This window comes from Lontra canadensis, unplaced genomic scaffold (genome assembly GCF_010015895.1).
Source record: "Lontra canadensis isolate GAN:19392208 unplaced genomic scaffold, GSC_riverotter_1.0 scaffold118, whole genome shotgun sequence".
Taxonomy (NCBI): domain Eukaryota; kingdom Metazoa; phylum Chordata; class Mammalia; order Carnivora; family Mustelidae; genus Lontra; species Lontra canadensis.
Genome location: NW_022631112.1, coordinates 3,236,269 through 3,249,085, shown reverse-complemented (window position 1 = coordinate 3,249,085; position 12,817 = coordinate 3,236,269). Strand labels below are relative to the sequence as shown.

Below are 12,817 nucleotides of genomic sequence, written 5' to 3'. Positions count from 1 at the left end.
CTGTCCTCTTCACTGTATTAACTTCAAGACTTATCACAGCTTAAGAAAGTACATTTTGAAGGGTAGACTCACATGAGCAATCCCAGAACTGCAGGCCTCTCTCATAAATCTTCCACAGAACCATACAGGGCTGCTCCAACTGACAGGAAGCCATTCCCTTTACCTTAGTCTTAGTGTGTCTTATTCTAAACAAATAAATAAGACACAGAATCATTCTGTGGCCAGTGCTTCATGGTTTTATTAGAAGATAACCCAACCCTTCAGACAATTAAAAATAATATAAATAGGCACATTTTGGCAGACCTTCAACCTTCTGCCCCCCTACCAGAGCTACTTCTTACGAGCTGACTAAACAGCCAGTCATGGACCATTACAGGATGCGGCACTGACATACCTAAAGCCACAGCTGTTCGGAGCATATGCCTGGATCCTTCTAACCACCTCACTAATAGTGCTCCCTCACTAGCTCTTCTCTGCAGTTGTTCCCCATGCCCTTAACCAAACATTCTTCTCCCCAAATAACCATCTTAAAGGCACACTTGAGGGCAAAGGGTGTGGCTTCAAACCCTTCAGATCTACCCATAATAGAGTCATGTTAAGAACTCCACAGATGCTCACAAGCATTTGCTGGGAACTCTGCCTACCACTTGTCCCTTAGCCATTTTATAACTCTGCCTTTCCTTCAGTGATTCTACAGTGCACTGGACACATACTTTTCAAATCACAGGACATACCCATTAATATGCAATATAATCAGTTTAGTGCGAGAATCTAGAAGTTTTTAACAGAATAGAACAAAAACAGAAAACATCATATCTCGTAAGACATACAATGTTCCATCTGAGTTATTTAAAAGTGTGTGTGTGTGTGTGTGTGTGTGTGTAAACAAAGCTACAATGTAAAATATACCTCTCTCATTGTAGATTAAGTTCAATTTTTTTTTAAACTACTGGTCTAGAGTTCTGAGAACATCTAATTGCACTTTTATTGTTCAACAAAAATGACTCATTAAGTAGCTATGACTGCAAATCCCCTTGACAATATAAGAATTTTCTTATGAATAAATCCATAAGCCAGATCAAGTTCCTTTGTCAGACCCAATGACCCATTTCAGAGCCAGAAATTATGGTAAGAGAAACCTGCATATCTGAATGGGAGGTTATGTAACTCAAAGAGAGGTCATAATTTGGGCTGTATAACTATATTTCTATGATAAAGCTGGAACACACGTTAGTTCAAATGTGGACCCACAAAAATCCTTGGAGACAGAATCCTCTCGAGCAAAGAAGAAATAAATACAGCATAGGAGGAGAGGCAGGACTTTAAAAGTCATCCCAGGGGCGCCTGGGTGGCTCAGATGGTTAGGTGTCTGCCTTCGGCTCAGATCACAACCCCAGGGTCCTGAGATGGAGCCCTGCATCAGACTCCCTGCTCAGCAGGAAGTCCGCTTCTCCCTCTCTCTCCCCGCTGTCAGCCCTGCTTGTGCTCTCACTGTCAAATAAATAAATAAAATCTTAAAAAAATAAAATAAAATAAAAGTCACTCCAAGGACTAAGTGTAAATTTTGTCCTTTCAAAGTGCTCACCTTGGTTCTTTTGGCCCAGCCCTCAGGTCCCTCTTTCCATACAGTCACCTTGGTTCTCTGTCCATTCTGAAGTTTGCTTTACACTAAGTAAATCTGGCAACAATCTGGCCTTCCTCCACCAATACCAGCCACTCATGACCCAGTTAGGCATGAAGCTATCTAAACATGTATGTTTAGGGGTGCCTGGGTGGCTCAGTGGGTTAAGCCTCTGCCTTTAACTCAGGTCACTATCACAGGGTCCTGGGATCGAGGCTCCCATCCTCCTCCTCCTCAGGCTCTCTACTCAGCGGGGAGCCCGCTTCCCCCTCTCTCTCTGCCTGCCTCTCTGCCTACTTGTGATCTCTGTCAAATGGATAAATAAAATCTTTTTTAAAAAAGTATGTTTAACCAGACTCCTCATATTAGTAATAAAAACAGCAGCTAACTTACATTGTAACTGAGAACTTACAATGTGTTAAGCATTGTTCAAGTGTCTTATCACAAACTAAACCATTTTATCCACATGAAAATCCTGTTTCATTTCATAACTTCATACCCATTTCAGATATACGGAAATAAGGCCAAACTGTTACATAGCTTGCCCAATGTCAAAAAGCAAATGGCAGAGCTAGGATACTTTCTGTCCCTTTCTAACCCTGCACTGTTTCGTTTTTTCTTTATAACACTTATACATGTTTATTTGCTAATTTATTTTTCTCTATTTCCTTCTAGTATAATGTAAGCTCCAATAGAACTAGGGACTTTTTCCATTCTGCTCACTCTTATATCCCAAGTGCTACAAGCTCCCATGCCCTTGGGCAATACTCCATACATACTTGCTGAATGAATGCAACGTAACAAAGACCCTGGTCCCTCACCATCATCATGCTGGGCTACCTTTAATATTCCAGGAGCCTTACTCTCTTCCAATAAGCAAATGTACACTGGCCTCAAAAAATCTGAAACCAGAATGCACTGAAGCTAATTAAAGCTGCAACCAAGCTCTGATCAAGCACCAATCTTTACTGGATCAAAATAATCAGCCTCTCATCCTAGCTGCCTAATAGAATACATGGCATACCCTTTCTGAGGGGGAGAAAAGAAAATAGTACTCTAGTGTCTACAGTTCTTTTAAACACAATGTCTAGTATTGGATGAAAAATTATGAGACATGAAAAGAATCATGAAAATGTAACATAAAGCCAAATCCCAAAAGATTCAAAGAAATAGAGCTTTAAAAAATAACCAAATAACTATTCTAGAGTTGAAAAATAGAGTATCATAAATTAAGATTAAAACGAATGACGTACAATGGAGTTATTTGTAGCTGTAAAAATAAATAAATAAATAAATAAATAAACAAACAGATATATCTATGGAGTGATTTCCAAGACACACTGCTAAGTAAAAAAAGCAAAGCAAAAAAGAGAATTTATATCGCTCCAAACCCCATTAATTTCAGTTTCAGCATGAGGAAAACATCAGACGAATCCAAACTAAGAGACATTCTACATAACACTGGACTAGCACTCCTCCAAACTATCAAGGTCATCAAAGGCAAAGAAAAAAAAAAAAAAGTAATGAGACCACAGGGTACTGGAACAAAAGTTATTAGAGGAAAATCTGGTGAAATTCTAATAATATCTATAGTTTAGTTACCAATACTGTTCCAATGTTGACATAGTAAGAGTGCAGGAGGGGCGTCTGGGTGGCTCAGTTGGCTGAGCAGCTACCCTCAGCTCAGGTCATGATCTCAGAGTCCTGAGATCGAGTGCCACATGGGGACCTTGCTCAGTGGGGAGAGGGCCTCTCCCTCTCTCTCGTTTGTGCTCGCTCTCTCTCTCAATACAGATAAATATTTTAAAAAAGAAGAAGAGCACGTGAAGCAGCTCTTGATCTGAGGACATTACTGATCTGCATTAAACTGCGCTGTGCATTTCACAGGGGGTGCACAGTGAGGTGGAAGAGGAGAAGGTGAGAGAAAGCAAAGCTGTTGGCATGCTCAGAGTGAGACATTTTCTTTAATTTGTTTTTTAAATAATGTCTCCACCCAATGTAAGACTCGAACTCACAACCTTAAGATCAAGAGTCGGATACTCCACCAACTGAGCTGACCAGGTGCCCTCAGAGTAAGACATTTAAAAGAGACCCTTTCCACATGGACTTGGGATGCTCTCACCCCTACCAGGGTAAAATCCTAGGGTAAAGACAAACGAAACTTGCTGCTATCTCACCTCTGAAGGGGACTGTGGGAGGGTTGCCTTGGAGCTGAACAGTAGGAGGTGCGGAGCTGCAAGGCTGGATGAAAATGAAATCTCTTTTTTTGTTCTTTTTAGGTTTTATTTATTTGTTTGACAGAGAGAGACACAGCAGGAGAGGGAACACAGGCAGGGGGAGTGGGAGAGGGAGAAGCAGGTATCCGGTGGAGCAGGGAGCCTGATGCGGGGCTTGATCCCAGGACCCTGGGATCATGACCTGAGCGAATGAGCCACCCAGGCGCCCTGAAAATGAAATCTTTTTTTTTTTTTTAAAGATTTATTTATTTATTTATTTGACAGACAGAGATCACAACCAGACAGAGAGGCAGGCAGAGAGAGAGAGAGAGGGAAGCAGGCTCCCTGCTGAGCAGAGAGCCCAATGCGGGACTCGATCCCAGGAACCTGAGATCACGACCTGAGCCGAAGGCAGCGGCTTAACCCACTGAGCCACCCAGGCGCCCTGAAAATGAAATCTTTAAGAAGTTGCAAACTTGGGCAGGTACCTCCTGAAAATCTGATCCATGAAATCTCAAGCAATTCATTTAGTTTAAAGAGGGTTCCAAACAAATTGTACTCTTGGGCCTTAGCACAAGCAAACTCAATCCTCTTTCGAAGAATACAGCTTCATGCCAAGGCTTGGGAAATCCCCACAAATAATTTTTCAAAGGCAATGAAGAGCTGTGCAAACATAACACAAAAGGAAATGAAAAAACGTGAAAAATACCATCAAAAACAACAGCAGAGGGGCACCTGGGTGGCTCAGTGGGTTAAGCCTCTGCCTTGGGCTCAGGTCGTGATCTCAGGATCCTGGGATGGAGCCCCTCATCCTGCTCTCTGCTCAGCAGGAAGCCTGCTTCTCCCTCTCTCTCTCTCTCTGCCTGCCTCTCTGCCTACTTATGATCTCTCTCTCTCTCTCTCTGTCAAGTAAATAAATAAAATCTTAAAAAAACAAAAAAAAAACCACACAAAGAACAGAGGAGACCTACAAAGTCTTCATATACTGGAATTATCAAAGACAGATTATGACCAACAGGCTTACTGTTCTTACAGGAATAAAGAGGATAGCTACAGTACGAAAAAGAAAGATAGTAAGACAATATGGTTCACAAATTTATACTAATACATTTGAAAAGTTAAACATGAAAAGTTAAAAATGGACAAACTTCTGGGAAAATGTAACTTATCAAAACTGACCTAAGGAAAAATAGACAACTTGGATAGACCTACAACCATTAAAGAAATTGAATTCATCACCAAAAATACTGTAGAAAACAAAGTAACAAAATTATCTCTTTCTCTTTTCAGATCCAGACGACATACCAATCAATCTTATACAAACACTTCCAGAGCATTAAAAGAGAGAATCTATGTGAGAAGCAATACACAATGCCTCATACTACGAAGCGAACATAACCCTGATAGCAAAATCTCATACAGGCAGTACAGAAAAGAAAATTTACAAGCTAATTTCTCCCATAAATAAAAACAAAAAAAAAAAATCCTACATAAATTATTAATAAACCAAATTTTAAAACATGAAGATACTTCACCATGACCAAGTTGCATTTATTCCAGAAATGAAAACTGCTTTAATTGTAAAATACAGTAACGTAAAGGGATGGAAATAAGACCCTTCACACCCCACCCCGTGTTTTTGTGTACAAAAACAAGAAGAAACATTTGAAAGATGAGCAAAAAACTAATAAAAGTGGTTACTAATAGTTGTTGGGGACAAAACCAGGTGAAAAAGACAAAGGTGAACTAGAGACTTCTGAGACATGTGAACATACTACTGATTTTTAAATTTAAAAAAATCAATTGACATAATTCACCACATTAACCTAGTAGAAGAATAAAATCAAATGAACACCCCGATAAATGCAGGAAAATCACCTGACAAAATTCAGTAGCCACTCAAAATTAAGAAAAACTCCCAAGCCAAGATTAAAGGGAATTTTCCTATCCTGATGAAATATATCTGTGAAAAAAAGCAAACCACTATCACACTTAAGTGTGAAATGTTGTAAATTATTCATCAGTTAAAACCAAGTCAGAATACCCACTATCACTTCTATTCAACATTATACTGGAGGTCCTATCTAAAGTAGGGCAAGAAAAAAACAACATATATAAGGATTGGAAAGAACAAAAACTGTCCCTCTCTGCAGATAATATGATCATGTATGTAGAATGAATCTACACATTAGAATATTTATGAGAATTCAGCAGACATCTTAACACAAAAATCAATACATAAAAGTTATCATTATCCTATATACAGTTAAAAAGTTTTTAATTTTTTTTACAATACTATAAAATTTTAAGTATCCAGGAATAAATTTCAAAATGATGTACAAGTTCCTTCAGGGGAAAAAAAAAAAAAGATAAAACTTTATCATGAGGCAATTTAGACCTCAATATATGAGAAGACTTTATCTTGGAATGGTATTAATTCTCTATATATTGGTTTATAAACTCAAGGCAATACAAAAAACATTCTGCAGGCTTTCTTAATACAACTTTATAGTATGCTCCTAAGAAATGTATAAGGCCAAAATTGGCTGAGACCCTCTTCTAGAAGAACAAAATAGAAGGACTTGCTCTACCAGATATTAAGACATGTTACAAAGCTATGGTAACCAAGAAAACATGTTTTTCACACAGAGATACACTAACAGATCAATGGTACAGAACAGAAGACCCAAGAAACACATTCACAGGCATATGGACACGTGCACAGCAGATCCGTGTAGAAAAGACAAGCTTTTCAATAAATGCTGCTAGGGCAATTGGCTACCTGTAAGGGGAAAAAATGAAATTGAGCCCCTATTTCCACTATGGGAAAATCAATGTTAAGTGGAACAAGACACAAAAAGCACTAACAATAAAGACAATTATTGATAAATTCTACTACATCAACATGAAGAGCTTCTACTCAAGGCACAATTAAAAAAAAAAAACAACAACAACAGACTAGAAGATATTTGCAACCCACAGAAACAACAAAGAAGTCAGAATAAACTTCTATAAGTCAATGAGAAAGGCAGACCACCTAAGAGAAAAATGAACAAAAAACCCTGAATGAGGCACTTCACAAAAGGTGAGATACAAAAGATACACAAAGTCCTGAGTAACTAGATGAATGCAAATTTAAACCACAAGAAGATATACATATCCACAAAATTGACAAAAATTTTAATTCTCGGAGCGCCTGGGTGGCTCAGTGCGTTAAAGCCTCTGCTTTTGGCTCAGGTCATGATCCCAGGGTCCTGGGATGGAGCCCCACATCGGGCTCTCTGTTCAGCAGGGAGCCTGCTTCCCCCCCTCTCTCTATGCCTGCCTCTCTGCCTACTAGTGATCTCTGTCTGTCAAATAAATACATTCTTCAAAAAAATGTTTAAAAAAAGATTTTATTTTAACTCTCCAATATCAAGCGCCGGTGATGATACAGAACAGGAACTGTCATACATTCTTCATGGCAACGCAAACTGGTACAACCACTTTGGAAAACAGTTGGCAAAATCTGGTGCTATTTAAGACATACCCAGTCTGTGACCCAGCAATCTTACTCCTAGGTTTACATTTCATTTAAATATATGAAGATGTTCACCAGGAGAAAAGAACAAGAATGCCTCTACCAATATTGTTTATAATAGGCAGAAACCTCAGAATCTGGAAATGGAATGCTCATCACTGACAGAATAGGTGATTTGTGGCATAATCATAAAATGGAACTCTACACAATGAAAATGAACAAACCACAGCTACCCACTGGATGAATCTCACAGACACAATGCTGAAAATAATGAAGCAAAACCCACAAGAACGCACAATACGACATCAACTGTGTCAAGCTCAAGTAAGTTTAGGAATGCCTACATATGCGATAAAAGTATAAAGATAAGTAAGGAAATATTACCACAGAAGTCCAGAAAATGGTTTCCTATGGGGAAGGGAAATGGTTATGATTGGAAAGAGCAGAGGTCTTCAATATTGATAGTAATATTCTATGTCTTAATCTGGGTAGAGAGTACATCAGAATTTGCTTTATAATTTTTTTGTTAGACTGTGCATATGATTTTATACACTTTGTGTGTTTTACAATAAAAAAAAATACAATCTCCTGTGTTGAGATTTTTGTTAACAAACTATTTATTATCCCAGTGCCAGTAATTGCAAGGTTGCTTAGGGAAACAAAAGTCCTCATACTATGACAACATTCACTAATGAACTGGTCACTCTGCTCCAACTTTCCTCCCTGGTTAACTCCAGCAATTTCTCTGACTACAAACATCCACACCATAAACAAAAGGCAAATCATTTGCAAATTTGTTCGCCCAAAAAATATTTAATAATGTCTACGACTTTCCAAACACTGTTCTAGGAGATCAGCAAGGTCCAAGAGAGACGAAGGTCCTGTCCTCCTGCCAAAGATGGAGGACACAGGAACTCCCATTCCCATTCTAAGTTTGTCTCCAACCTCTCATCCTCCTTTCCAAACAATTATCACACATGGAGAACCTAAAAGAAACCGGGGACACATATGACCTTAATATGGAAACCACCACCTCTTCACTACAAAGGAACCGTCTGCTTGGTTTCATCTGGCTGAAGCACAGTTTCCCATATTCTCAAGGAGGCAAAGAGACTGCCTTACCGGGTCCAGGCACTAGTCTCAACAACGGTGATGGGAATTGGCTGTGGGAATTGGCTTATGGGGTCAACACTCCCAAAGAATGCTTTAACTGGGATCCACGGACCAGAGGCTTGCAATTTTCCAGAAATCGTACACTAGGCTTCGTGTATACATATATTTTCCTCGAGTCAGAGTCCAGAACTTGCAACTGATTCTCAAAGGAGTTCAACCCAAAAGAGGGTAAGCCCTGCCTCAATTAAGTTGACTACACTAGCTTTTTAAGGTCATGGTGAAGGCAAATGTGGCCACAAGCAGGCCACGTGAGCTGAAACCCAGGTGTCCTGACCTCTAGGTCTATGTTCTGAATGCCCAATACTTACTCTTAGTTCTTCGAAGGCTTCGTCTAGGGTGGAGAGCTGGTGGCCCTGGTGAGTCCCAATGACAGGGCACAGGACACAGATGAGCTGCTTATCTTCCTGGCAATAGGTGCTCAAATCGAGCCCATGGTCCGGACACTTCCTCTTGGCCACTCTCTCCGCTTCCATTTCTATTTCTGGGTCAAACTCACTTTCTGCCTCCGTTTCTCCCTCCGCCTCGGATTCTCCTTCTTGGTTGTCTTCCTCTGCTTCGCTCTCTTGCTCGTCCTCCATCTCCTCCTCACTGTCCTCTTCACTCTCCTCATCGCTCTCGTCCTCACTCTCTTCCTCTGTCTCGCTCTCTTCTTCCGATTCACTGTCTTCCTCGGACTCGCTCTCCTCCCCCACCTCGCTCTCTAGATCCCGCTCATTCTCCACCTTGGCCCCGGCTTCTTCCTTCGCGTCACCCTGCCCCGGGGCCCCGGCGGTCCAGGCCTGGGCAGCGCCGTGGACGTACGGGGTCAGATGGTGGCTGGGGAACTTCTGCCCGTGCGCCTCGGCGTGGCGGCGGCAGTAGCAGAAGGCGCACTCTCCGCACACTTCCTCGGCCCCCGGGGCCTCGTCGGGTTCGCACTCGTCACACGTGCCGTCGTGCGGCAGCTCCTCGAAGGCCGCGCCCCCTCCCGAGGCCATGTGGCTGCGGTGACGCGGCCCAGGCCGCTGGGCCTCGGAGCTCGGCGCCGGAGCTCTTCGCGGCTTCCTCCCGACCTCCGCGCCGCCCGGGTCCCGTCCCGGGCACTGGCCGCGCCGGGTATCGGGACAGGCTTGAGGCCGTGGCGCCGCTGCCGCCGGCTCCCGCCAGACCCTGCCGGGCGGAGGAGCAAGAGGCCTTCCCGCCCGCTCGTCGGCTCAGCACCCGCTGCGCTTCCTCCGCCGGCGCGAGCACTTCCGGCGCGGCGGGCCCGCGCCCCCGTCGGCCCCCGCGCCGCGCGCCGCCTTGCTTCGCGCTGCCCGCGGCGAGATCGCCGCGCCGTTGGCCCAGCCGCCCCGGTTCCGCTTTCCCTTTCGCTGCCCGCGGCCTCCTTTCACTTCCTGAGTCACTTAAAGTGGCAAGGGCCCTTTTCCGCGTTCCGCGGCCCGGGGAGGGGGTGGCGGGGAAGGGGACGCGCGGCCCCCGCGGAAGGAGGGGGAGGATGGAGGAGGTCTCCCGCTCGCTCCCGAGGCGGGAGTCGGGCTCCGCCTCCCAGGGCCCCGGAGGTGTCCACCTGACTTCTCAAGGCTGCTAGGCAGGTGTACGCGTGCATGTTAGTCTCTGTCCCGACGGTCCGTCGCCGCCCGTCCCAGCCCCCACCGCCAGGTGTTCTGCAAGGTGCAGGGACTGGCTGTTGATTTTTTTTTTTTTTTACCAGACTGTACCTGATCTCTGGGATTTTCAGACGGCCCCGGGAAGGGTTGTGTTTGTTTTCCCAGGCTCAGGGAGTTTCAGAGTCAGGCTCTGCAAACAGACGTTTTCGATCTAAAGCAATACTACACTTTGTCTGTTTGCGAAGTCTATTTGCATTCCTGCTTCTTAGGGGCTTGGAATCTCGAGGGTGGCAACCTCTATGCCGTTTTCTGAGAGCTTGCCTTGGGTTCCTCTGAGATGTCTGGTGAAGTAGGTGGCGAGAGAGGATTTGTCCAGTGAGACTTCCAACGTGCACTCATTTTCCTTTATGTAAGGAGACAACCTACATCCAGACTGGGTTCCAAGAGAAATGAAAAGGACTGTTATTTATTAACCAACCACTGAAGCCCCAAGAATCAGGCCAGATCTTTTTGTGACGTTTTAACAGCTGGTTTTGGAAGATCCTCTCTTGAAGGCTCCCAAATCCTGGTGCCACAATTTAATTGGCTTTGTGACCATGGAGACGTTAATTGATCATTCCGTTCTCCACTTCTCAAAAAAAAAAAAATAGGTAAAATAGAAATAATGGTAATATCTACCTGATGGAGCTCCTTTGTGAATGAAATGTAAAGGTGCCTGTCTTCTGGAAGTATTCACTAGATTTTAACTACTATTATTAGAACAAATTATATGTAGTGCATATAATGACCCTTTGAAGGACTTTTTAAACACTTTTTAAAAAATGTATTTATTTAAGTAATCTCTATACCCTGAGTTGGGCTCAGACTCACCACCCTGAGATAAAGAGTTTCAGGCTTCATCTCTGAGTCAGCCAGGTGCCCCATAACATATTTTTAACACATTAGGTATTTTTGGCTGGCTGCTGGTAGTACAAACAACCCCTACATCCATCCCTTTTTTCTTTTTTTTTTTGGAGCTTTTGTTTTGTATTTAGGAGAGGAAAAGGGCATTTTGAACTTGTCCAGGTTGAGGCTGAGGTGTGGTTGAGCAGAATGGAGGGGAATGGAGTAGTGTTTGTTTTCCATTGACTTCCCTTAGGTAATTTTGAGCTAGAATTTCCATATGATTTTCACAAAAATGCCAGGGCGTGGGGTGGGGTAGAAATCATTTAAAATAATTTTCAATGTCTCCACATGTATAATGTATGCTTAATCCATGTGCAGCTTTTGTCAAGGATTTATATTTTTGAAATCTTTTGTTTTTTTAAACCTCAGAACAATTCTATAGAATATTGGGCTGTTGGGGTGGGGGGGCAGAATCAGAAGTTTTGTTTTGTTCTGATTCCATATTCATTTCTATTTTCTCCAGTTCATTTCTTTGGAAATTAATTCTATGTCTGCATTTGAAACAGGGACTGATGCACCATTTGGAAAAAAAAAAATTCAACAAATGTCAACTCAAATATCAACATTAATATACCTAGTGAATAGTGTTTCTTGCTTGGCTTTTTCCACCACCCCGAGCTTAAAAGGAAATGACAACCTATGCAAAACATAATGTTATCACATTTAGAAAATATTTTTTCAATGAAAACATTTTTTAATGTCTTAAAAGAACATTTTTGTGTCCAGGCTGTTTGGTAGGGAGAGATGGATATCTTTTTTTGGTCATATTGTTGTTGTTGTTTGTTCTTAATTTTATCTGACAGAAAGTGAAAAGATTGTACTATGCTGTTCAGTATCGAACACTTCACAATCTTTTCTTTGAACCCTCTATGGTAAGAGGAAGATGCTGATGGAACTGTTAAAAACGGACTTCATAAAATTCTGGCAATGAGGTGTGGCAGACTCAGGGAGACAGACCTTCTGTACTGCTTTGCACAGAAATCAGAATGGGTTGATTTCCCCATGAATCTTTGGTAGCATTCAGAGACAGAAACTTTGTTATATAATCTATAATTGCATAGAAAATTACCTCAAAAAGTAACAGCTTAAAACAATAAATATTAATTATCTCGCATAATTTCTGTGAGCCAGGAATATGGGAGTGGCTTAGCTAGGTGGTCTAACTCATAATCTTTTAAGAGATTTCAGTGAAGACATTACCTGGGGCTATAGTCACATAAAGGCTTAACTAGAAAAGTAAGATTTGCTTTCAAGATGGCTTACTTACATGGCTATTGTCGGGAAGGCCAACCACTTTCTATTGGGCTGCTCGAGCATCCTCATGACATGGCAACTGAATTCTTGCAAAGCTAGTGATGATCCAAGAGAGGGCAAGGTAGAAGATGCAGTGTCTTTTATGCTCTAAGCTCAGAAGTCACACATCATCAGTTCCAACATAGTCTCTCTGTTACAGAAATCAGCCCTATTCATCGTGGGAGGATACTACACAAGGGCATGAATGTCAAGAGTGGGAATCTTTGGAGCCATCTTTGATGCTGACTACCATAGTCTGCCCTTTGGCCTCTAATGATTCACATCTCTCTTATATGCAATATATGTCTACTTCCTCCCAAGAGCCCCTAAAATCTCAACCCATTACATCATCAGCTCAAAGTCCAAAATTTTATTATTTAAATCAGGTACAGCTGGGGATGAAGCTTCTTGTGTCTTAAATGCAGTTCCTAAAGTATAGGTCCTCTTCATCTGAATAATT

General features: G+C 42.2%; 1 protein-coding gene across 3 annotated transcripts in view; it reads right to left on the bottom strand.

The window, feature by feature from the left end:
• TRIM44 (tripartite motif containing 44) overlaps nucleotides 1-9,658 on the bottom strand; it is a 105,703-nt gene extending 96,045 nt beyond the window's left edge. Inside the window, exon 1 of one of the 3 annotated variants that reach the window (XM_032841041.1) lies at nucleotides 8,839-9,658. In XM_032841041.1, the coding sequence (XP_032696932.1) occupies nucleotides 8,839-9,507 (669 nt within the window). In that variant the 5' untranslated portion in view covers nucleotides 9,508-9,658. The remainder of the gene's footprint in view (nucleotides 1-8,838) is intronic. The other 2 variants (XM_032841040.1, XM_032841044.1) reach the window with 2 other exon arrangements.
• Between the last annotated feature and the right edge of the window lie 3,159 nt (nucleotides 9,659-12,817).